We start from the raw sequence: 26028 nt of genomic DNA, 5'->3' as shown, positions 1-26028 counted from the left end.
TTAAAGTTTATGATCCCCGGGTTCGAGGGGTTTTTAAACCTTTCGCGGCTAAATATCACGGACGGTCACGGAAACGAGGCGCAGCCCGCTTGCCAAAAGTCAACGCGGATGATGCGATAAATGCGATCGCGTTTCCATCGACGCGAGAAAATTATTTAATTACACCGAACGCCGAGAGTAACTTTATTTTATGCGACTTTGTGAATAAGAGAGGCAGCGTGACAATTATTAATGCGGAAATTATACAATTTTGTTGATAACGCGCGTTACGATGCGCGATTTAATAGTAATTGCGTGATATAATATTTAGTCAAATGTTCAATAAACGAGATAATAATTCGATAACTCCGTATCGTGTTCATCGTATTAAATGCACATGTATACAATGCTACGTGTCGTAGTATTGCCTGTATTAAATTCCGTGAAAGGCTACGAATCGTCAAGATGACGATGGTGAAATTAACTAAATGCGCCCGAGCTGAATAATAAATTTTATTCGCGGCGATTTTTAATTTTCCGAGCAAGAACAATCGCCGAGAAAGTCCTTGTCAAAATTTTAGTCGAGACGTGAGTTTGCATTACTCGCTCATCCGTGACTAATACTCGCCAGTTGATGTGTGGAAATTGATGCAAATACAAAATGAACTCTTGTAAGTGATACGTCGAATGTAAAACGGTCAATGACATTGTGTTCTATTTCTTAAATGATCTTCGGTTGGATTTAATTAATACGAGCGTCGTCACGAGCAGTAAATTGACCGAGGTATATACTATTCGATCGTGCGTAGAACTATAACTGTATTCGGTACAGTGCGACACGCGCGTTCTATTAATCTCGAGATTGTAATATTTTTCACGAATGATTTTAAATAATAAGTAACATAAAAATTAATGTAAGGCGCTAATTGTGCTTTATATTAATTAATTAATTTAAGTTGTAATGATTAATGCAAATGTGCAACATTATGTTTTTTACAAACGAAACTAACGGCATTAAATTTTCTTTATGTTTCAGAAGAGAGCCGCGCCCGTTTATGATCTCATCGAACGAAGAGAGGTAACGAATCGAGAAGAATATTTCTCGATCTGTGAAACGAAACTTCGCGACCCATATGCGCTCGAACCATTCGTTGCTTCAAGAAGCCCCAACGTCGAGAAAAAGAAAAAAAAACTGTCGCACCGATCCTTTAATGTATAACCACGGAATTCAGCGCGCAATGTAACACGGCCGCACGGCGAAAAGAACTTGGGCTTAAAGTTCTGATCTTCGAAGACCGATCGGCACCGTCGGAGGCGACTCAAGAGCTTTCTCGATCCGGCCGGGAAAATACCCCTTCTCGAGGAGACCCATCGCGATCCAACGAAAGGACCGCGCGAACGTTCTCAGTGACCAGAATCTCGCGATCCGTGCACCTCGAGCGAGCTCGATTCTCGTCGCATCCACAGACCGATTGGCTTCGCGGGATAAAGGAAAAGGAAATAAAAGAAAGGAAAACGAAAAGAGAAGAGGAAGAAGAAACGCACAGTTACGAGGAATCGCACATTTAGGTATTAAAAATCGACTAATGATAGTACAACGCCGCGGTCAAGATCCAATCGCAGCCGCTGGGCCGACGTATCCACCTTCGCCGTTTGGATCACCCTCGTCCGTCTCCGCGTGCTTTCTCGAAGGGAGAAGCCCTCGCCGATCGACCGTGTTACGCGGTGAGATTTTATCGTCGCGACCGTTTTCCGCGAATCGTGCCGTTACCCGCGAATACGCGAGGATGTTAATGCCGGCGTTAAGTGCGCGTCCGTGTCGAGCCTGTTTTGATCGTCGATGAACGTGACTCGCGGTGCCGGGAAAGTGCAGCTCTAATTAACTCGTGTGTGACGGCCGAGCGTCTACGTGTCCACGTTGCCTAGGCAGCGGATCGCCCATTTAGGAGACCGAACCGGAGAGGCGGCCAGCTGTTAATCAGCAGCCACCGCGGTGGACATGATTATTTCAAAGGATCTGTTCCTCCTTGGCGACCAGGATTATCTGCGCCTTCCCGTCAACGAGAAGCGCCAGCAACGGGCAATGGGCCGGCCGATCATCAATGCTCCCAGGTAAGGAGAGCCAGCTCATTCACGTTTCGTTTTACTTTTACTTCTTTATTTTATTTCTATTTCAATCGTGCCGAAAAAAGGGCAAAGTAAAAATTAATTTATACGAAATATAATTAATAATAAATAGGTAGATAGGTAGAAATCTGAACGCTAGATCGGTAGAAAGCAACTATATGCGATTAAAATATTTCTATTATTACCCTTTAGATTCTTTTTCGAATGAAACATTAAGTGCTTCGTTGAAAAGTACAAATCAATTTAAATCGGAGTAAAAAAAAATAGTTGTCAGTCATTATTTCGATCTCTGTAAAATGTGAGATCACGTCCACGTTTTTAATCTCACGTATAACTACCCGAATTTCTGCCTTTATTAAAGATTTAAAGATATTAAGTGCCAATTTTCACAAGTTGTTACACGAAGGTACTCTTTTTGCATCGTGCAAACTCTCAGGATACACTTCAATTAGGAAATATTATTTTAAAGTTTAAAAAAATCTGCGCTCGAGTTAAAAAATTAAGATCTTCGTGGTTGATAAAATATTAAGATCAAATGGCGTGTGCCCCAAATAATTAATTATCCAGTCTCGATTTTTATTGAATAAACATCGCGAAATAAACATAAAGTAAATCTGGGGCGCTCGGTATTACGCGTAAGAAAGATACGGTAAGCTCCGAATTTACGTGACATAGTTTTACGCGAATTAAATATAGGCGAGCGATAGATATTGTCTCCGGGGCGACAATTCCGGTTAAACAGATAATAACTTAAGCCGAGCGCAACTGCGCGCGCGAACGCACTTTGTTCCCTCTTACATTTTTTCACATTTTATATCGCTTTAAAACAAATTGAAAATAAAATACCATTCGTATCGTTACATAATATAATCGATTCGTAGAACGTAAATCTCCATCGGATGTGTTTCGAGAGCTCAACAGGAGCTTGCTTAAAAATGCGGGCGTGTAGATTATTTAAAAAATTAATGAGACCTCACCATCGATGCGTAAAACAATCTTTTTCTTTTTTTTTCTTTTTTTTTTTTGCTCTGCAATTAAATGTCTCGATGCATTGGAAAAGGAGGTTTATCGCTCGGCATAACCCGCGCACTTCGAGTGTATAGTTATCGGTTCGCGGAACGGCCATCGATTTGGTTTTCTATTAAGCGATTTCTTTTTCGCCCGCGCGAGTGCCACTCGCGCAAAAGGAGTATCGTGTCGAGGTGTTTGACCACGCGACGCGTTAAAATAAAGCGGCGTGCTTCCGCGGCGTTGTGGAGATCGAGAGATTTATGCCGGAACTAATCGATTCTCCGCGCTATTATGAGCTTTACGATTTTTACGAGAAAAGTGTGCTGGCCGCGTGACACGTCGCGCGTTCGTCTGTCTCTGTCTTTTTTTTTTTTCTTTCTTCTTCTTTATTTTTTTTTTTGTCTCTCCGACACTCCGTTTCCTCTTTTCATTGATATGATTTCGTTGTTATTACCCGCGCATTAACGGATAACAGTTCCCAGCGAGGGACTTATCGCGTTTCTACGTTTCTTCGCGGATCAATGACACGCCTGTTGTGTAAATAATACGTCGCGCGATTTTTATCGTCGATCACAAAATCTGACTGACGATCGACGAAACCTCCCGCGTGATAATACGTTATCGGAAAAAAAATACTTCGGCCCCCCGCGCCATTCAGTGATATTTTTGTATCGCGGTACGACTGTCACCGCGTAGCGGCGTTATATCCGCGTTTCGAGTAAAACGCGTCTCGCCGATGCACTCGGCGGGCATTAAAATGCTAATCCACTCGGGCGGTGAATTTTCACGTTTCGCGAGTGTATTTGCGAACGTAAGACAACCTATGAAAATTGCAAATTGATTATCATACCGATGCTCGATTATCGCCCGTATATTCGAACAATCATGATTCCGTTAATTATTCGCGCATTACGTATACGCGCGTATACACCGGAGCGAAATCGGTCGATATCGAATCGGGGAGGGCAGATCTCGGAACACGCGCTTCCTCTATCATTATTATTTTTTTTTTTTAATCTCTCGCACGCAGAGAACGAGAGACCCGCACGGGAGACTCGCGGGCGTTATCTCGCGCGGCGAAAATTATGCCGCGGAGCGAAAATAGGGAGATCGCACCTTCGCACGGCGCGGACTGAGCGGCGCTCTTATTTACTTGTAACCTAGAAACGCTCGATCGAAAGAAAAATCGGTAGTTTCTCCCGCGGAGAAAAATCGAGTCTTCCGCCTGGAGATGAAACCGTTCCAGTTTCCCATGCGTGACCCACTGGCTAGGGTGCACTCTCGTGCGCCTCTCTCGCGATACCGCTCTCTATGCAATCGCAATCGCAATCGCATTCACCGGCCTCCCGAGACCGACCGGGGGGATACCTACCTTCCTCTCCCTTGCTCCCTCTCGTTTACGCGACGGGCGTTTTCTTATTCCGCTTGTACCGATTTTCTAATCTCGGCCTATTAGTACTCTTGAGCGTTTCTTATACGGCGGCGTGGCTTATTCTGGGTCGAGACATTTGTATCGGGAAGGATTGAGCCCTCGCGGTATTAAGTCACACGTGGTAATGAAAATCTTGGGTGCTGTTCGATGTCCAACGTTACTGACTACTCTCAGCATTTGTAGATATATATATATATTTTTTTTTTCTTTGCGAAATACGTAATGCGGAACTTAAAAAAGTTTAGGATGATGCGACGGTATACAAATATAGATACGTACACTTGGGCGGGTTATATTATGTATAATAGTGAAAGCACCGCAACGGTAAAATAAAAAGGAAACATTAGGGAAAAGATGAAGAAAGAATACGCAACGATTTAAGAATGGAATAATAACCGGTATTTCAAGTATTACGTTTATATAGGACAGACACAAGTAAAAGATTGTGTGACAGACTTTTAGGAGGAAAGAGAGTTGTCTTTTTTTTTTTTTTTCTTTTTCTTTTTTCTTCTTCCTTTTTTTTTTTTTATATAAATTTACGGTCGCCACTTATTTCTCTCGGTGAAGTAATCGAGCTCTCATGTTGCGGTTTGCGCGAGAGCGAGAAATTCGCATAGCTACTTCGAAATCTACGGCGTTTCGCCGCAGCAGACGTAGCATCGCCATAAAAGTCTCCCGATAAGTGGATTTCTCCCGATGTTGTTTTTACAATGTTGCATTCAAAACACGATCTCCCTTCTTTCTATTCATGGAGATGATCGTTAATCTGCTCCGCTCGAAAGGAGGAAAGACTTTTCCGTATAGACGCCTTTTACTTCCATCACCTGACATCTCGTTCGAGTGATCGACAATTTCGACGCGATAAATAATTTATACGCCGGAGAGAAAACGGATGTTAAATATTTTTCGCGCCCGAGATAATTTAGAGGCGAGGAGTATCCGTAAAGTTAATAAGCAAGAATTTTAATTGCAATAGCACAGACGGGCCGGGCACGAAACGAAACTAGTTATCGCTAACGTACGTCTAATGTGCGCTAATGCGTTTGATAATATCAACTTATGTCTCTTCCATAAATGATGCAGCATTCTCGACTTGTAACATGTGAATATCGATTTCCGCGACCTCGATCAATGAATCGTACCGAAAGAGCAAAGAAGCTAAATATAAATTTTCTTTATGCACCGTACACGTGAGAATTTTCGTAACATCATACTATTTGAGCTGCCTCGGAGATTATTTTTATTCAATACTAAATTTAAATGTAAAAATTAATAAGTCGAGATTTCTTCTTTCACGTTAAAAAAAAAAATATATATATCTTTTTGTCGTCCTCACTTTTTAATAATTTTAAACCTTATTTGCAACTATTAGCTCGATAGCTCTCGACGTGCGCGTAAAATTTATTTTATAAATAAATAAAAAAAAAAACCACTTGTTATTTATATTTCAAAATCTACTATCGCGACGCGGCAGTTTATCTTGAAGCTGCAAATTCACTGTCGACTACTTCGTACGCCGACTTCGCACGTTTACAGAGTTTTCATTTTCTCGGAGTAGAGACGGCCGCAAAAATGCGCGAGTAACATCGACAGTGAGCCGGTTATCGAGGAACGTAGTTTCTTGGCGCGATGAAAAGACGGGTTCACTCCTGCGTAAAGAACAATGAGAGTATTTTGCTTAAACGCAAAAGTAGAACGAGGGGGGAAAAAAAAAAAATAGAGGGGGAAAAAGGGAAACGGCTTACGGTATTTCACCGCGCGCGTAAGATGAAATCGAGGACGGTGCAGGCCGCGCCATTAAGCAGATTGAATATTACCCTATATTCGGTAGATGCAATCAATAGCCTAGAAAAATGCGCCTTCGCAGCTACGTGTGTCCTTGAATAATCTATCAACTTCGCGCGCAATTTGCCGCGGAATGATGACACGTTCACGTGCCGTATCGCGTCGTATTGTCAAGAAATTCGTCGCTCTCTTGTAATAATTACGTCAGCAGTGAATCATAGACTTCGTCGATTGAAGAGAAATTCCGTGAGATACATTTAAATATCTATATTTTTATCTGGAATTAATTTTTTAATTTTCAAACATTGGTTTAAAAAGAAAAATTAAATAATAATAAATTCGTGAAACTGTTGCGGTTCGAAAAAAAAAAAAATCTTTATACAGTTAAATTAGTTAAAACGTAAAAAAAAAAAAAAAAAAAAAAAAATACAGAAAAAAGGATTTTTCACTCTTTGCTTCATGCAATTTTGTTCTTGGACGTAAATAATTCTCGATGACGTTCTACTTTAACTTTTATACCGATACCGCTTGTTATCGTCGAATCGAAGGCAAAGTGCACACACGTACGCGTCTATGTATGCTGAGATCGGAGTATTAGGAGCGTTTCTACACGTCGGGACGTCGCGAGACGAAGCCGCGGCGTCGAGTGAGCATTCTTATTTTATCGGCCACAGCGTAGGTCTTAAACGCGCGGACATTAGGCTCGTTCAGCAGGAGGTGTAGCGCGTTGCATCGCACGGACACGGACGAATCTGCGAGGCAGGCGGCGGGCGAGGCGAACGCATGAACTACGAGGAATGCGAATGGCTTGATCAAGCCCGTTTAAAACGAAGCGCTCCCCTCGTCGCGAGTCGACGTCGCTGACCTGCCTCACGCGACTCGTTCTACTGTATGTCTCGTTCTGGGTATATTCGTTCTTCCGTAGAAAGGCAGCGGGCGAGTATGAGCCGTTGCCTTCCTAAATCGGTCGCTCTTGGAGAAAGACAGACGGAGAAAAAGAAAGAGAGAGAGAGAGAGAGAGAGAGAGAGAGAGAGAGAGAGAGAGAGAGAGAGAGAGAGAGAGAGAGAGAGAGAGAGAGAGAGGAGGAGAAGGGAAAGAGACCGTATCAAGGCCGTCTTTCGGATGATGGATAAGGAACAATTTTATTTAGCCGATTAATGAACGAGATAAGTTGCACAATTGCATTACACTTAATCTTTTTTGATAAACGATTTCTATTGAAGGACTCGAGACGATAATAACAATTAAAATCTTTTTTTTTTCTTTTATTTCTTTCTTTTTCTTTTCTTTTTTTTTTTAAGAATTTAATTATCTTAATCGACCAAGATAAAATTTTTAGAGAGACTGACAGTGAGGTAATTGTTGCATTCGGCGACGTTTAAGACTCAAAAAAGCTAGCGGACTGCGCGCTCCGTTGCTCGACGATCAGTATCGTTTTCACAAAAATTACAGCACGTACAAAATTAAGAAAAAAAAAGGGGGAAAAATACGAAAAGAAAAAAAACAAACGTAATCTCCGTATCGTGTATCCTTGACACATCCATATATCTCTCAACAATGAATATAAGAATGAATGCGGACCGTACAGTCCGTGCCCGTTATCGAGAGCTATCTGCGATGGGCGCGATAGGGAGAATAGCCGTTTTGACCTTGCCTGCGGAGCACACGAATGTCTGAGGTCGACTCCGAGAGGAATGCAAATGCGCCACGGTTTAAGACAAGCCGGCATGACCCCATGCTGTATGAAGGGAAGCGGAGCGGAGCGGCGCAAGTCGGAGATTGCGCCTCCCGCCTGTCGCGCTTCTTATTCGGTTGGACACCCAAGTGCGGCGGTCGTGGCACAAATTTATGGTTAATAACTCGTCCTCGGGAGGGTCACGCGGGTGATAGAGTGTAGCACCTATACTCAGCATCGCGTGCTACACGCGGCGTAACGCGTAAGAAATTTCGAAATTCATATACCGCCGCGCCGTCTGGTATTTGAACACGATACGTCATCTCGACGCGTAGATGATGGAACACTTCACTTCTTTTCCTCCTTCGGTGGTAGCAAAAACATCGCAGATGGTTCCGACGATAAAGCCGTGAATTTCCCAATAACTTATCTCTCGTTACGTTTTTACGCGCGCGGTACATTCAAGCTCGCGCCGACAAAGGGGAAATATAAATTGGAAATTTTTGGGGATGATAGATCGCTTTATTCGAGGTAATTTTTTATATTTTTTTTTATTTTACGGTACTGAAATAGGTGGGACAGAGTATATCGAGAAATATTTTTATCGTAATAAGAGATAAATGATGAGAATGTCTTATTTAAGGTTATAAATAATAATTAGTAAAATTGATATATGAATTTTGTAGTGACAGATAAAAATTATTTTTTTTTATCTGGGTATAATTTTAATAATTTAATAATAACTTTGTGTTAATTTTATTTACTTCTTTTCAGTTCAGGAAATTGCATGTCAATTATTTTTTTTTTTTCTTTTTTTACAATAATGTCTTTGCAGTAATACGAATATATAATGCTTATTAGAATCGTAAAAGTTAAATCGATTATTGATTTAAGTACGCGATTACTGTCCCAGCAGAAAAAATTTGCGTTTTAAAACCGATAAACAATCGGTAATATAAAGCGAATAAAAAACGTCATAAAGAAAAATAGCTTTTTATTCGAATCGCAACTGACGACAAATTTGCGTATACTTACATTTAGACAGGAGTTAAAAAACAAATATATTGTATTAACATTATTCTATTAAACTCGCGATAGTAACTTTGCGGATACGTCTCTTTGTCCGTCTCAATTGAAACGTCATTCTCGCTTTTGAAGACGCGACTTTGCTTCGATAAAATAAAAAAAAAAAAAAATAAAAAATAAAAAAAAAATAAAAAAAGTGTCTCCCGCGAGGAGGAATTTAAATCGATCCTAGTGCTTCGGCGAGAAACACGAGATGCCAGGGATAACCTAATGAACGTAATGCTGCCGACCTACCTCACGCGAGGAACGGCTCTCAGAGACCGCGCTTATTATCTATCGTGCTGTTACACGAGCGATGTGTCCTCTTTTCCATTTCGAGTTCTGAAGACGCGCGAGGGAGAAAGAAAGACGGACGGTGGTTGAAAGAGAGAGAGAGATAGCCAAGGACGTTCCGTATGGGCCGGACGACGGGACCGGAAGTCACGTTCCCGACTGTTAAACGCGAGAGTGCGGCCCGTAGGCCGAATTGAAAGGAGCACCGCTGTTATGTACTTTAGATTTAGTGGCCAATTTTACCGAGCATACTCATTACCGATCATGTGCCATGATTACGGTTACGGCACGGCAAGGGACATATTTGGGAGTCGGCATTGGGTGAATAAGAAAAATGACTTCGTGCCTGTCACGACGAATTCACTTACGCGGCGCAGTTTGCTGGCTTTAAACAGGAATTAACAATAATTCGAAATAAAAATATGGTATTTAAAAATCTTTTATTTTATCGTTTGCAATCGGAGTATTTTTTAAACAAAGCAGTTTTGTATATGGGAATATCTAAATACAGAATAAAATATTTTTGTAATGGAACATAGTGCACATGTATAAAAAAAAGAAAAAAAAAAGGAAAAGAAGAGAACGAACGTGCATTAAAGAAGCATATGTGGAAAAAATACGGGAAAGAGACAAGATAATGCATAACGGCTAGTAAACCATTTACTCTTATATCTTTACGTGCGCTTACGCTGTAGACAAATGTACTACATGTTATGTGCAAAGTGCAACCAAAGTATGTCTCCTTTTTATTTCCTTTTTTATTAGTTAAAAAGTTCTCAGTCAGATTGCAGTTTAAAGTTATATACGGTCCAAGTTGAGCTTATTCGAAATATAAAAAAAAAGGTAACCTTTTCTTTTTTTTTCTTTTATTGCACCGTGAGCGTTTCGAGCTTGAATCTCATTCGCGACAGTTTGCGAAAGGAAATTCTTCGAGCCTCGTCTTCGCGAGGAGGAAAATCACCTCCGAATTAGCTGCGAATTATTGTTACTTTTTTTTTTTTATGCTGATAGAGATAACGGGATAACTCTCCGCGACACTTTACGTTATACGGTTGTGAACGCGTTTGCAGTGGCTCCTTTGTTATCGCTCTTGTTGCCGTCCCAGTTTCTTCGCTCCGATACACGCAACGCGTTTCAATACGAAGTACAGCACAATGCCATTTGCTTTGACTCGCTCCTTGCTGAAACAATGGTACGATTTTGTGCCTACGCGTCGCCGATGTTAAACAGATTAAGCTGATTTTGAGGCCTGCTGAGTGCGGCACTTTGTGGCGTGAACACGCGCTCCGATCTTTATACAGATGTCAGTTTAATGGCTTTAAAGTCTCGTACGCAGATGTCGATTCTATTGATTTAAAACTCCATTCTTCTTCTTCTTCCTTTTTTTTTTTCCCCCTCCCTCGATTAATTAATGCGTTTTCTTTTTTCTCCTCGTTCTCTCCGTCTTTCTCTTTTTGCGTTCGCGACAACGAGATTGTTATTCTCTTGTAGATGAGAGACAGTCGACTAGTTCACCCTTGTCGGTATCTGCTCTTGCACGCCGAACCGGAGGCCGCTTCGCGCTCGTACAGAAATAGCCTTAGAGCCCGACGACGAACGCACGCCGAGACGCATATTATGCAGCGGTACCCGCCGAGGTGCCGCTCTCGAGAATGCGATTATTTTCTCGCGATCGTCGATAGCCGCGCACAACACCGCAACCTTCTTCGCGTCTGCCGCGGAGGATCAAGCACTGGCCATCGGGCTCGTTGTTAGAACCGAGAGCCTGCAATTACTTCGTGTTTGGTCTCTTGATAAAAAAAAGAAAAAAAAGAGGGGAATTTTGGTTGAAGTAAAATAATTATAATTAAACGTGAGCTATGATTATTTTATTAAGAAAAAAAAAATCGGCGTACTTTTACATAGAAGCGCATTTACATTTCTTTCGACGACGCGTTTTCTCGGTGTTGTTTAACATGAAGATTTTGCATTTAAATTTTCTTTTCCCTGTATCGAAAGAAAAAAAGAAAAAGGGAAATTTTATTTCAATCGCTGTAAATATATTTCTATCGCTGCCTTCGGCGAGGTGAAGGTGTAAAATCTTTGTAAAAATCCAAACAAATGCGTGAATTATGGGACGTCGTTAAGTTTCAATCATTATTTTTAAACGCGTTCATGTTAAAGATACGGGGGGACTTTCGATTTGGAATTCCGAGGCTGGGATGCGTCTCTGTGTGGCACGGTGTTCACCGACCAGTTCTTAAAAAGCTGTCCAGCTGGAGGCAATAAACATTCTTGCTGACACGATTATTGCAGCCGCGCCGACAGAATCTATTAAAAGTGTCGATGATGCATGTTGTAGGCGCCCGATCGTAAAACTTTTGTTTACGAGGGCAAAGATACGATCGGTCGCAAACTCATTAGACTCGGAGTCGCTCCTAAGGTGACGTAGGTGCATTCCGCAAAGGCAAATCTATTCGTCTCTGATAAATTTGCATCAACCGGCCGAAAAAAAAAAAAAAAAAAAAAAGAAAAAATTGATCAAAGAACACTGTCTACGGAAAAAGATACGATCTTCTATTTTATTGGTATTCTTTTAAAGCAGTTAGTAGATTTCTTTTTTTTACAACAATAAATTTTCTTTCTCTCTCTGTCTATTTTTTTTTTTTAATTAATAATCTCGTCGCGCTACGTTACAATTTGTAATATTAAATTATCAAATTAAATTAATGCTTGTTCAATACTGAGACGGAAATAATTTTTAACGCATTACTAAACAGAATAGTTTTCTAATTTACAAGGCAACGCGTCGCACACGATGACTGAACGACAAAAAGAAATTAAAAAAACGATAGAATATATTTATTTCACACTTAACGTGCACATTAGATTTATACGTAGTATGATTATTTTATTAATACCTTAAACTCGACCGAAGTGTCTTCTGCATAAATTATTTAACGATCATTTGATGGTCTTGAGAGATCCTGATCGGCGTGCCCGACGTTGAAGAGCGAGGGCGAGGTCGAAAGTAGGAGAGACGAAGGGATGAAGAAATGATAGAATTTAATGCCGACGGCGCGCCGTTTGATAAGATGGGCAATATATGTACAATCATGGTCGGTCATCGAGTCGTTACTACCGCCTCGCACTGACCTTTAAGCACGGGGGTCAATTCTGACTATGTTCCTTCGTCCGTGTCACGTACTTACAATGGTGATTTTCTCATGATGCCCCGTAATTGACGCGCCTACCTCAATTCCGTCACACTTTCGCCGGATGCGATTTTCGTGTCTCGCGATATGCGGGCCGATTGAACATAAGGATCGAGGGGGAGGAATCGGTGTGTAATTTCGACGTAATTTCGGGGCTCTTCGGCCGGCTCACGGTAGCGCGGTGAAACGTACAAATGGCGATTTCTATATCTTTGGTTCTATATTCGGAGCTCTTCTGCGGCGCCGATCGAAGCCGGGTGTAATTTCGTTTCCACTCCAGATTCAACATTACAGAAAGTGATATTTAAATTAATCCGTGACCTCGAAAAAAAAAAAAAAGAAAAATTGCATTAGAAAATAACAGCTTTTAAAGTAAAAGCTTTGGAAATAAAAGCTTTCGTTCCTTCAGGGTGATAGCTGGGACATACGTGTGTATTTACGTATGTATGTGTGTTCTCGCGTTTGCTTTACGTTTCCCAACACGTGTAATATAATATTCCTCGCTCCCTTAATTGCATTATATCAAATTAAATCGCGTTTAAAGACGTAGAACATCGATATCGGTTCCAAATTCGCGTTAAAAAAATTTTTTTTTTTATTTTACGAACATGGGAGACGGTCCAGGCGTGCGGTTACATTCGCGAGCAGGTGTAATCGAATTATACCGATGTACCGGATGTAGAGAACGATGCTGAATTGCATTCAGTACATTGTACCCGCATCGTTCGCAAATGCGACCAAGTCTTGGACGTTTACACATGTTCGCATTTGCTCGTCGCGCACACTATCGCGCTGCCCCGTCCACGGTGTGGAAGTCGAGGCGTGTATGCACAAGGCTCGCTGTGTCAACGCGTAGAGTGCGTATCTTGTAGGACTCTCACTCTCGGCGGTGTTCGCGCGCGCGCGTGCCCGGCTCGCATGCGTGCGCGTGTAAATACGAGTAACACGCATTGCATAGCGAGTCGCATTGAGATCACATCGACCGTCCTAAGAATTCTTTGTTATTTATGGTTATTAGAATGTATCGCCGCGCCGTGCGATTTGCCGGCTAAATATCGAAGAATCTTTACACATACGCGCGCACGTACGTGTATTAAACGCGTAGCGGGAAATATACCGTGAAAGTTCAAACGACGACGAGGGCGTAAAACGTTCGCGGGGTTTCGCGAGATCTTCGAATGCAAAATTATTAAAAATGTACATTTTGTTATTTAATAACGCCGGGCGGAAATTAAAAATGGACCACGGGCCCGTAATTCGATCTCGTAAGTTTCTGCGGTGTATTTCGATGTACGGCGGGACTTGTTTATGACATCAACCAGTTTCGATAGATTTTTAAATCGCGACTTTTTCCCTCCGGCGAATACGATTCTTTTACGCTTTAATCTATTATTTTATTTTTTTTTTCCTCCCCCTTCCCCCCTTCTTTCATTATCGAATTAATTTATAACAGTTGGGCCAAACTAATCGCGCGGTCGTGTCCGCATGCAATTTACGCATTATCGCCTAACGTAACGAGTCATCTGTAACGCCAGCAATCCGCTCACATACCGATCGGCACACTCTCCTCTTCTCTCGCGCTAGTCCATTAACGTTGTACAGTCCAATGCGTGCATCTGCGTCGTCCGCATTGCCGCTCGAGACCGTTGCGCTTGGCATCGCCGTCGGTGCGGGAAATGAAGAAAGAAAGAGAGAGAGATAGAGAGAGAGAGAAGGGGTGATGAGGCCGGCGAGGTATGACCAAGAGTAGCGACGGGTGGAGGGAACGTGCGACGAAGAAAGGGTGACAGGGAGGGAAAGCACAGAAGCAGGAGGAATCTATAGGTGGGAGAAAAGGAGGGAAAGAGGACAGAAGGAAAGGACGAGAGGCAGGAAGAGACAGAACGAGATACGAAGTGTCGGTGGTGACGAGGGGCGGGCGAGAGACGTGACGATACTTGGTGCGAGAGCACGGTGAACGCGAGAGAGAAGGCGCGCGGTAAAAAAGGGAGAAAGAGAGAGAGAGAGGGAGCGGGGCGGAGGGTGAAGGGAGACCGCGCGAATCGACCGGGGCGAGATAAAGCGAGACGGCGCGATCCCGTGAGATCGTTGAACTCGGGCTAGCGAGTGCAAGCAGTCTGTGCTCAATGCGCGGCTGCGTGAATGCGCGCGGGCGCGCTACGCGCCCGTGAGAGTGCACCGTCGGGTGCATCGATACACGCACGGCGCGGTATCGCGAACCGAGGAGGCGCATGTGGTGGAGAAGAGCAGCGCAGAAAGGGGGGAGCGAGGAGTCAGGAGGTGATAGCGATAGCGGGACGACGGGACGACGGGTGGAGTGCATCGAGAGAGGGAGAGTTGGGGGTCGATGGAGAGGGAAGCATAAGGCCAGGCCAGTCAGTAACGATGTCATTAGTTTAGTCAGTCAGCGAGTCAACAACTACGGTCCTTCGCAGGCGTTTCAAGTGGGTCCTGCGGGCCTCTCTCGCTCTCTCTTCCCTCCGCCTCACCCCGTACCTCCCTTACCTTATACTTTTTTACGGGCCCTTCGCGCGGTCTGCGCCACTGGTCAGCCGGGGGCCTTCGGGTGTCGCGGTTGGCTGACCCCATGCCTCGCGATTGCAGGAACATGCGTTACCAAGCGATGACGATTCGACGTCGACGATCGATGCGTCTCGCGATCGGTTTTTCGATCGGCTGCACGCGCTCGCGTCTTTAGGATTTGTCTATTCGAGAATTTTTTTAGGAACGTTGCTTCAAATATATTCATTTATTAAATTATACATATGTATATTATTTGGTATTGCATTCATAGAGATGCAATGGAGGAATCTCTTTTACGGGTGTTAAATTAAAATAATTTGTTCAAACGTTCGAGACATTTACAAGCTATATATTACAATTTTTATTAAGTATTATTTTTTTTCTTTCCTTTTTTTTTCTTTCTACATTGAGGGATCTAGTACCTCGCCAATTATATATCTAACACATGCCAGATTTAAATGTAATTTCCACGTTGCAGCATCTGTGGCTGTCTAGTTTAATCCCCGTTTAACAACTGAAATTTAAAGAGTAAATTAAACGTTGCCAAAGTTCTTTTACTTAAGTGCTCTCGGTACATGAGACTTTATGTGAAACTGCGCAGTTGGAGCTTTAGCTGTTTCGCGTACACAAGATCCAGGCATCAGGCATTTCATATACGCGCGTCAAGGTGATTACGTTATGAGCGAGCGGTCCTGTAAGAGTTGTACCTTTGTCACCGCAGCATTACGTTAACCGCCAATTAAAGCCGTCGGCGGTTAACCCTGCCGTGCAATTTCTTAATTGCACGCGTTTTCGCGGAATACACGCTCTCCGTCATAATGAGGATTATAGATAGGGTTTTTCTTATTCTCCTGAAAACTCGCGTCGTAAAAAAAGAAAAAAAAAAGTTACTCGAGGCTGCGTTAAAAATTGTTTTATCTAGGAAGAAAAAAAAATAAAAAATAATAAAAAAAAAACCCTCCCCGCACGCTTGTTGAACGCGATTGACACCGTGGCATCATCAAGTTTCAAGTCACTCTTCTAATGAATCACATAATAATGATAATTGACACTCTTTTTCTCGACGAGTCGATTACGTGACGTCGCCGGCAATAAGAAAGTCTTCCTCGACTGCGCCGCGGATATTATTTTAGCCGGATCGTGAAATTATTTAATATCGGGATCAGCCTCGCTTCCGATTTTTTTTCACCCCCGTCCCGTGCTTTATTGTTCGCTTCGGGAATGCAGCCCGGATTGACACGTGGCGCTAGTTAATACGCAATTTTGTAACGCGCACGAGACATTTGGTTGACCCATTTTCTATTTTCGTCCTGAACTGCATTCAAATTCATTATAACGGACATACAGAGCCAAATTCTCATTATAATAAAATTTGGATTTAACGCCGATGTCTGCATCGACGTAGAGAGAGAGTGCGAACTGTCGCTAGGTGTTTTATCTATGTATTATTCGATCGGATGGAAATCAATTTGCGGAGGGAAATCTGACGTAAAGGCGCATTTAAATTCCCTCGGAATAAAATTTTATTACATTCGGTTGGGATAAATTTTTATTTCGCAGCTATCTTTAATTAAAATAATAGCGGTGTGCGGTATCAAGATAAACGGCACGTGATAATTACAGATTTCGATCGAGATGAGAGTTCGGAACGATTTATTTACTTCGTACTTTTCGCTCGCGCTACGATAAGTTCTAAATTAATTTTATTATTTTCTAATGTATTTTAATTATATTTTTTTTTGTTATTTTATATTTTATTTTTCGAGAAAGATATTCTCTGCACAATTGATACGAAATTTCATACCAGCCTCTCCATAATAATTTCGTAACAGGCACAATAATGAGAGATGCCCCCCCGCGATATACAATTGACCGCATCAAGAAATGGACCGCGACTGAATGCCTTTTGATCCCCCTGAATTCGCGAAGGCCCCTCGGATGAAATTCTGGGCGCACACTTGCGGTCCGCGAGAAAGCGACTTGTCGTCGTCGTCGTCGTCGCCGTCGTCGGCGCGTAAGACCGCGCATCCCGTCGGGTTCCCGCGGCCCAGCTGTACGCTGGAAGTTTCCCAACGCGTTTTCGCGTCTCCCCCTATCAACGATAATAACCGCGAGGAGCGCACAATCCCCGCGGAACAACGACGCCCGTGCGTTGTGCAACTACGCGACCGCCGCACCATCTTCGACACCATCGCAGTCGTTGTCGCCGTCGACGTCGCTAGACGAGAGAACGCGCCCGCGTACGTTTGCTCGCTCGCTCGCACGGTAGCGGCGGTGCAACCCGCCTACGTGTGTGCGTTTTATACGCGGGTCAATGACTCGGTCGGGTGCATAGTGCCGTGCACGCGGCGCTATATGCGTGCGCGTACACGTATACGGAACGCGCGATTGCGAGGCGAGCGCGCGCTGCGCAACGCGTGTGTGTACGCACTCGCGACGCATTAAATATGTTAATGCGCGGCCGAGCTCTGACTCCCGGTAGGGCGTTCCAATATTCCATTGCTGCGCCCGTCGACCCGACGACGGCGGTGTCGCATTTTTGCCCCGGACCGGACTACGGTGCACCTGCGAAAAAAATCAGAAATCTTCCAGGCGGATTCCCCGCCGCGTCTCGTGCGCTCGCGTTTCGCCTCGCGTGCGTTGCATTAGAGCGCGATTACTAGAGACGCGCGTCTGCGTATAATTTCGGCGTTCCTCTTTTAGAATTGCGTATTCGGCCGCTGTTTGTGTCTGGGGGGGAAAAAGATATCGGGCTCTCTAAATATCGAGCTTAATTTTTTTTTTTTTTTTTTCCTTTTCTTTTTCTTTTATTTCAAAACATCCGGATTTAGTGCGTTATTTTTATCGCTTAATTCGTTTAACATGATTTTATTCGGAGTACTACGTTTTGAGAAAGAATGGACATTATATTTAGATCCGTCTGACACACGCACGTCTGGCGACTGTTAAACATTTACCTGCAAAGAAAGACGGCAGCTTGTAAGATTTAAATTTTTTTAATTGCAAGTTTTTATCTATTTATTTATTAATTTTTTTTTATTTTCATACATTGTTTCATATCGTTTATGTATATAAATTAATTACGACAAAAAATCTAACGTGAAATATATTATCTTTATTATTATCTTTAGTAATAAATTAGCGACTGTAAATTCCGTACTTCTGACAGAACTTTCTTCACAATCGTGTTTTAAATTATCGGCAATTAAGAGATTTTTGTGGAAAAATTTATCGGATTATTTTTTAATTTTTTTTTTTTTAATCTCTCTTCCCTCTTTTTTTTCCTTATCTTTTACTTTCTTTCGTCTTATTAGAAGGAGGTCGATACGCACGCTATTAAGATTTGCGGCATCCATCTATCGCGTCCGCTCGAGGGTACCTTTTATATCGCGGTTTATTAACATAAATAATTAGTTTAGTAGCGCACGCGTAATGCAAGTTCGGTGCTCACGACTGCCGAGCCACGTCGGCTATTTTCCCTTCGTATTCAGCAAAGCCGGACAAGTTTTATCGCCGGGATCTATGCGAAATGAAATCAAGCCTTGCACTCCGTGCGATCTTATTGGAATTCGGTTCCTGTCCTATTAACGGCCTTCGTGTCACTCGCAAGCAAGGTGATATGCAGATACGCCGAGACGATTGCGTGAATAATTTCGCTCAGTCCCCATGACAAAAACAACAACACGCTCGATAAACACGCTGAAACTCTTAAACGTAATGAAAAATGATAAATTATCGCGCGCAAGGCTGATATTATATTTGTTACGCCCTGATACTGCGAGAAGTTTTTTTTTTCTTCTTCTTTTTTCCTCTTTTAAATACGCCCGGAGTCTCGCTGTCTTTATTTATCGCGAGTTCGCGGCGCTATTTTTATAATATTTTTTGTAACAACAATGAAACGCCCGGAATCGGCGCGTTCATTGACGGAGAACTTTCGAATCCTCCGCGATTAAGTCATTCAACGTAGAATTAAATGGTTATAATGTCTTTTTAGGAATATAGGTCTCGTAACGGTATATACCTTTTTCGGAACACCTTGAACAGATTAAATTCCAAACCGTCTGTGACGCAACTGGCGTGGATGAAGGTCGTTGTATGTACAGAATTAATAAATCGTCCGTTAGTTATGCGATTGCCGTAAGGGCATTTATCTCGCGGCGCGGAGCTCGCGCGGCGGTATCGAGCAGACTCATCCAATTCGATGGCGGGCAAGTGTTTTGTAACACGTTTGGCGCCTAATGAATCTAACCGTTCGAATATACCGTGAAAGGTGACTGACCTGCTCGAACGCACCGAGACAGACTCGTCGGTCTAACAGTCACTGTGAAATTACTGTTAGACGTCCAAATAAGCTGCGCTGTTGTCAGAATTATAAAAAAGAAAGAAAGAAAGAAAGAAAGAAGGAAAGAATGAAAGAAAGAATAAAAAAAAAATCCGGATAAGACTGTTAACGTATTACAATCTTGAAGGAAAAACTTCTCTCGGCGCGTTTGTTTTTTCGCCGTCTTATCGGCATGCTTTAAATAAGCTTTTTTCGACTTCGAGTTCTATATCTCGCGAAAAATATATCGGAGTGGAATAAAATAGGGGACGAGATAGCGAGATCGAATAGTAACGCTGTACGTAATAAACGATGCATTGTACATCGTTTAATCGCTCGTCTATAAAGACGCGAATTTCGCGACTTTACCGTGAAATGTAGTCGATTAATATATTACGATAATTATTTTGTCTAAACGTCGGGACCTTTCCCGATTTCAGCAAACGTACGAAGGAGCAAAGAATTAAACCGCTATATAAAAAAACTTTTCGTTGCGACAGAGGGGGAGGAGGAGGAGGGTGTGCCATTATACGACGCCAATAAAATATCAAACGGAACGAGTGTCCGCGGCAGCGAGAGAGTCTATTATTAAAGCTCTCTGCATATAAGATTTATATGGTAAATAAATACGCGGGGAACAGGAATCGCGTTTGCTGTTGCTAGAGGCGTATTTTTTCGATGTTTAATGGATTTGAAGCTATTCAAACGAAGTGACGGGAGCGGCAAAAGAAGACGGCGGAATAGAAATTCGATTCGCGGCGTAATGGAGAAACATATGTAAGCTCCACGGTTTCGCATTTGTCATTTTGGCATCGGCAAGTGCGAGGGAATGTAAATCTTATCGGGAGACGTCTGGCTTCTAACGATCGCGAGCATTAGGAACGAAACCAGGCAGGTTCGACGACCTCCTCGAATATTTTGGACCGTGATCTCTCTCTCTCTCTCTTCGGTTCATGTGGGTCGCGCGATAAAATTCATCTTGACAACCTGTTGTTACGCGCCGCGCCAATAATACCTAATCGGAAGTCGACGCCGAGATTTACTTTTCATTTACTTATCGCGGATACCTTCGCGAGCGAACGAGTCTCGTTGACTCTGGCCCGCACGCTAATATTCGCTCCGCTTGATATTACCGTAATATTAATAGCGAGGATAAGAGATATCGCGATAACGGGAAGAGTTTTCGGCCGATAAATTTCACTCGGATAAATTCCTCATCGATAATTAGGACGAGTGATGTTTTGACGTACCTAGTTCTCATCAATGTCTAGCTCTCGCTCGAGCGTTTATACTAATAATTTTATTAAGTATCCGGGCGACTAATGAATTAAACGTTAACTGCATTGGTACGCGACGCGGCGGTCAGTGACCTGTTATAGTTTAGATCGTAACTCTGCGAGATATTTCTTTTTTTTTTTTTTTCTCTTTCTTTCTTTTTCCGGTTCAATAATCACTAATGTTAGATAACGCAGATGCACGCTGCAGGAAGGAGATAATGTTCGCGAGCTACGAATATGTATATTTGGTCATTTTTGTGCAAACAGCTGCCAGATACCGCTTAGAAACTAAAGCGCGTAACAAGCTTGGATAAATAATCGTTTATAAATACCAAAAAAACTTATAAGAATATTATAAGAATAAGTCAATTGCGTGTGTATGCGCGCGATTAAAAAAAAACTAAAAAATAAAAGCCTAAATCGAAATACGGACGCGAAGCGACGATTTTAATGCGCCCCGGAGCGTCCGAATTTTAACACAAAAGAAACTCTCGACGGAATATTATTACGCTTATACTGTCGAATTACCGATCGGCGGACAAAGCCCTACGTCCTCTATAATGTCTGCGATAACGTCACCACCGGTGGTTTTGCGTAAAAGCCAGGGGCCGTAGCACGTACGGCTGACAAAGAATCGATCACGGCACGCGTCAGTGCCGACTTTCAAAGATCGATGCATATTACAACTCATTAATTGCCGAGGGAGGAGGGAAGGATCGACAAAGTCGGCCGGCACCGTTTCGCGAGAGCCGAACACTGCTAACGCGTGAACCTACTGCGGCAGGTCAGTGGCCTCGTTGTTGGAAGCGCCCGTTCTCCTGTCTAATAATCGCGCACGGGACGACTGTTAGTTACACAAATCCCGAGACAACTCCAAATCTGAGCGATCTAGACAGTCGCTCTGAGCCCTCGTCTGTAAGATAGCCCGACGCGTTAAGCCAAGGCCTTGATTGCGACTAAAAAGCTTTGCGCTGTGCGCCAAGATCTGCGAACGTGATTATTCGCCCGCGTAATTTTGGTACTTGGTGTATCGAGATATTCCTTCTCCTAAAGGTGCGCATATCGCTCAGCGAAGGAACAACGAACGGCGAATATTCGCAAACAAGTCAATCACTACGAAAATAACGCGCCGACACACGTCAGCGTCGAATGTCCGCGGTCGCTATGTTCGTACGGTGTTATATTCGTCGAGCGTATGCACGTTGAAAAAAATTTGATCATCTCGAATGAACGTTCTTCGTTGTCTTGAATGCAAAGGCGTGAATCTGTTTCTGGTGGTATTTAGCATTTAATACTGATTTCTTGAGAGTAAGAAATGAATGATATGTTTAATATATGTATAGAAGTGATAGAATATTTTTAAAAATTTAGTCTTTTTATTTTATTTTATTTTATTTTTTTGCTTATTACAGAAGCTCGTCGAATTACGTCCGTCCGAGTTACGTCTCTGCAAAGTTATGTATGTGTGTGTGTATGTAGCTAAAAATATAGAACTATTGATTTTGAGTCTGTGAGGAGAATCGCTATATCTTGCTCGAAATTAACATTCAAATGTTCAATAACAAAGTGATTTTTATATTTATTACCGACTTAAAACTTGCAGCTGGACCAGTTTAATTCCAGAAAATTTTATTTGTAAAAATTTATTCAGTATACAAGATAATCTGGAGATTACTCAAGATTATTCTATTTTTCTTTAACTTATACGCATAGATGGTTAATAATAGTATTATTTAAATCTGCACAAAAATAAAACAAAATAAAATAAAAACAGGAACGAGTTGTAATTTTAATTTATACAGCATGTACAAATTGTACGTGCGGTTTTGACCACCGGGAAAATTTTGGGAAATAATTCGGCGCGGAAAAACGTCGTGCAAGCTCTCCCACCGTGGAAAGCTCCTCGGCTTGCGCGCATGTATGCGCCCGAAACGGCGACGACATCGATCGCGGAGCTACTTTCACCAAGGGTGAATGCCTTTCGACTTTATCCTCGCCTTCATCCGCCTTCGCGGGTCGCGGAGGGAAAAAAGGAGCGGAGAGGAAAGACAGGGAGAAAGAAGGACGGAGCGCGTACGTTACGTCTCGCTTCGTTCTCGAAGTCACTCGCACGATAACGGCAGCGCGGTGGAACCTGTTGCTCTTTACTGTTTCGCGGGTTCACGATCGTTGAACGAAGCTCATTTTTCTATGCGACCGGACGCACTCGTAGCCGCCAACAACGGCGCGTTAACTGAACTGCCGCAATCGCAGGTCGCGTCTCGCGCGCGGAAGAGAGCTGCAAATTTGAGATTACGCTCGATCGACGACGTCAGCCGCCGATTGCGGCTTGTGCGATCTCGATGAACGATTTCTCTCGATCGCCGCGAATAAACGGCGGTGGAGCGATCGATCGGAATATCGTATTTTCGGCGGCAGAGATTCGCACCTAATTTTATTCGGCGTCGACCGACTTAAACTTTAATTAGTTTTCCGTTCTTATCCGGAACCTGTCACCTCAATTGTTTGAAAAAGTAATTGTTCTCTCGATGTAAAACGGCGTTTAAATTGCCGCGGCTGATTTGGCTGTGATAATTTTAAAAATTGATCAGGGATTTAATTTTGTTTTTTTTCCTTACGCAATAAGTTTATATGTATGTATTTAATTGCGCGATGCGCCGCTCTAGTATCTATTTCTAACTAATTATATTCTTTTTTTTATTTTGCAGGTAAGACGTTCGTAAAACTTTACTCGTACGCTATCCGACCGCTATCCTTGGATTACCGACTTCGCCGTCAAGTGCGTCTCGCGCCGCCATTGTCGCACCGGTTGTCCGTCAAGGTACGATTCCCTTATTAAGGTATATTCAACGAGGTCTTTCTGATTTTAATCAACGAACCTTGCGCGGTGCAGTCTACTTTCGGGACTCGTTTTTAGGATGGCCCGAAACTAACTGAAGGTTTAGCAATGAAACGTGGATGTAACTGCACGAGTGTAGGTCACGATTAATGCAATATATATATTTTTCTTCTTCTTTTTTTTTTTTTTTTTTTAATTACCACGTTTCATGGCGATCAATGTAATGAACAGATAGAAATAAATTTCTCGTTAGTTTGATCGCGAATCAAGCCATACGTACAATATGTAGGCACTCGATAAATGAATATTATTTAATCCGAAAATTTTTTTTATGTATTTTTACATTTCGATGGAAGGTTAAAAATCTATTTTTTTTTTTTTTTTTAATAAAAAACTTTGGACTGTTCGAAACATCGCTTTGAATTAGGTTGCCGGACTAATAAAAAACTGTGATACATTAACACATTACTACATTCGGTAATCAATTGGTAATAATGTTAAAAAGATAATGGAAAATTGATTTACCCGTCGATAGGTCGTCGCGCTAAAAAGACTTTATCAACGATTCTCGATAAAAAAAAAAGAAAAGAAAAATAGAGAATAATATTCGCTGCATTCGTAAATCCGTGATTGAACTCGCGTAATCAGTACCTACATCGATTACTCGACGTAACGATGTCCGTAGGAATGATTTTTCGTTCGTTTCTTTTTTTTTTCCTCTTTCTTTTTGTATCGAGGATACGACTTTTGCAGTCGCCTCGTCGATCAAGCATATTATACAATGGGGGGATACTCGGGATGATTCGCCCAGGTCGTGCGCGCGCGTAAACACTTTTCTCGTGCTGCTCGCGGCCCAGAACGAGGAAAGACGCGATAAAAACGTAAGAGAGAAAGAGAGAGGAACGGAAAGAGGGAGAGAGAAGCCGAGAAGGCGAGGCACGTGGCGGAAAGAGAGGAGGCGCCTCCGACGTCCGGATCAGTTCGAGAGAGAGTCCTTGACTTTTGGAATGCGGACCATTGGAGCTCGGGCACATCCAGGTAGTCCAATGTAGTTACAGTGCGTGTGTACCGCGCACACACCCGCCGTTCAGCACGCAGTCAGACGCGAGCGCGCGCGCGTTCTCGCCGCGACCCGGACCGGCAAAGTCAGTTAAAAGTCGGGATAAAAGTCTCTCGAAGCGTAATCGCGGCCTCTCTCCCGTCAGCCCGAGACCGAATTTTTATTTAATTTCCAATACAACTGCATCTTTATGCGAACGGTCGCCACCGTCCCAATTAATCGAAATAAAATGAATTTTTTTTCGTCTAAGATAAAATTACGGACGATCTTTGATTATAAATTTTTTAAAAAAAGAATTTTTTTTTTGGAAAAGAATTGCGTTCTATGTCTTTTTCTCTTTCTGTTAGTTAAATAAAAAGTTAATAACCAACAAGTCGAGAAACTAAAACTGTAATTATTTAAAACTTTCGACTTACATTATAAATGATTAGTTTCTGACATCGTTATATCTGGACTAAATATATCACAGCCACCTAATGAGGGTGTTTGATAAGAATGTATACATTTCTGTCCCGTTATCTGCGAGTAAACGACTCGAGATAAAGTCGCGTAGCCGATATCAATTGAAAGTACACCTCCTCCTGCAAAAAAAAAAAAAAGAAAAAGAAACTAATACATTACATTACAAATTAAGTTTTTTATTATGCGTTCTACCGCAGTTACAAAAAAAATCAGAAAAAAAAATGTTGTTATCGAAAATTCTTTTTTTCTTTCTTTTTTTTTTTTCAAATCCAAGAGTTGTAATGTAGTCTTTTTAAATATCTCAATATGGTGCAGAATTAATACCGGACATTTACATACTACAGAAAGAATGACTTGTTTCTCGTGAATAAAAATACGTTGTTATGGTAATGTTATGGTAAATGCGGTTATTTACCATTCATGATTGAGAACATGTAAATCTTTTAAATTTCTGATTCGATAAGTGGCACCGCTCCCGCACTGCTCTATTAATCAAACATTCATACACTAGCGCGTCTAGCCGCGTAACCTTTATTAAATTGCGAATATATAAATTGCCCCTGACCGTATTTCTCACCCTCGCTATTTAATATTCATAAGAAAACCGTATATCGCGAGATACCACGGGAATTAGCATATCTACTTCGGGAAATCGGCTGTACGGCCAGTCGATAGATCGATTTCGCGGATTTCTGTTAACAATCGCGGGTGACATTGAAGGTTTCTCGCGTGCGGATTCAGAATCCACGTGCGCGCGGGATTGTTACGTGAATGAAAGTCGCACTACTACGTACAATGAATCAGCTATTTTTGAGTCTAGTATGCAGAACAGGCCAATAAATATCATTCAAGGTTCGGCCTTTACTCCATATACTTGGAACGCATAAACTTGCGAGGCATCGTTTCGCTCTCCGGTTTGCCGCGCGATACTTATAGAACGTAGATCGTAGGCTTGTATTCAGAAACTTTTTTAGTTTTTTTTA

At 42.4% G+C, this 26028-nt stretch overlaps 1 protein-coding gene across 1 annotated transcript in view; it reads left to right on the top strand.

Annotated features, from left to right (window-relative positions):
• The window catches only part of E23 (Early gene at 23), a 104984-nt gene that overhangs the window by 3850 nt on the left and 75106 nt on the right, over positions 1-26028 (top strand). Inside the window, exon 2 of the mRNA XM_070655257.1 lies at positions 1016-2091. Coding sequence (XP_070511358.1) covers positions 1979-2091 — 113 coding nt within the window. The 5' untranslated portion in view covers positions 1016-1978. The remainder of the gene's footprint in view (positions 1-1015; positions 2092-26028) is intronic.

The sequence above is a fragment of the Cardiocondyla obscurior genome, linkage group LG04 (assembly GCF_019399895.1).
Source record: "Cardiocondyla obscurior isolate alpha-2009 linkage group LG04, Cobs3.1, whole genome shotgun sequence".
NCBI lineage: Eukaryota > Metazoa > Arthropoda > Insecta > Hymenoptera > Formicidae > Cardiocondyla > Cardiocondyla obscurior.
This window is presented reverse-complemented; position numbering and strand designations above follow the sequence as displayed.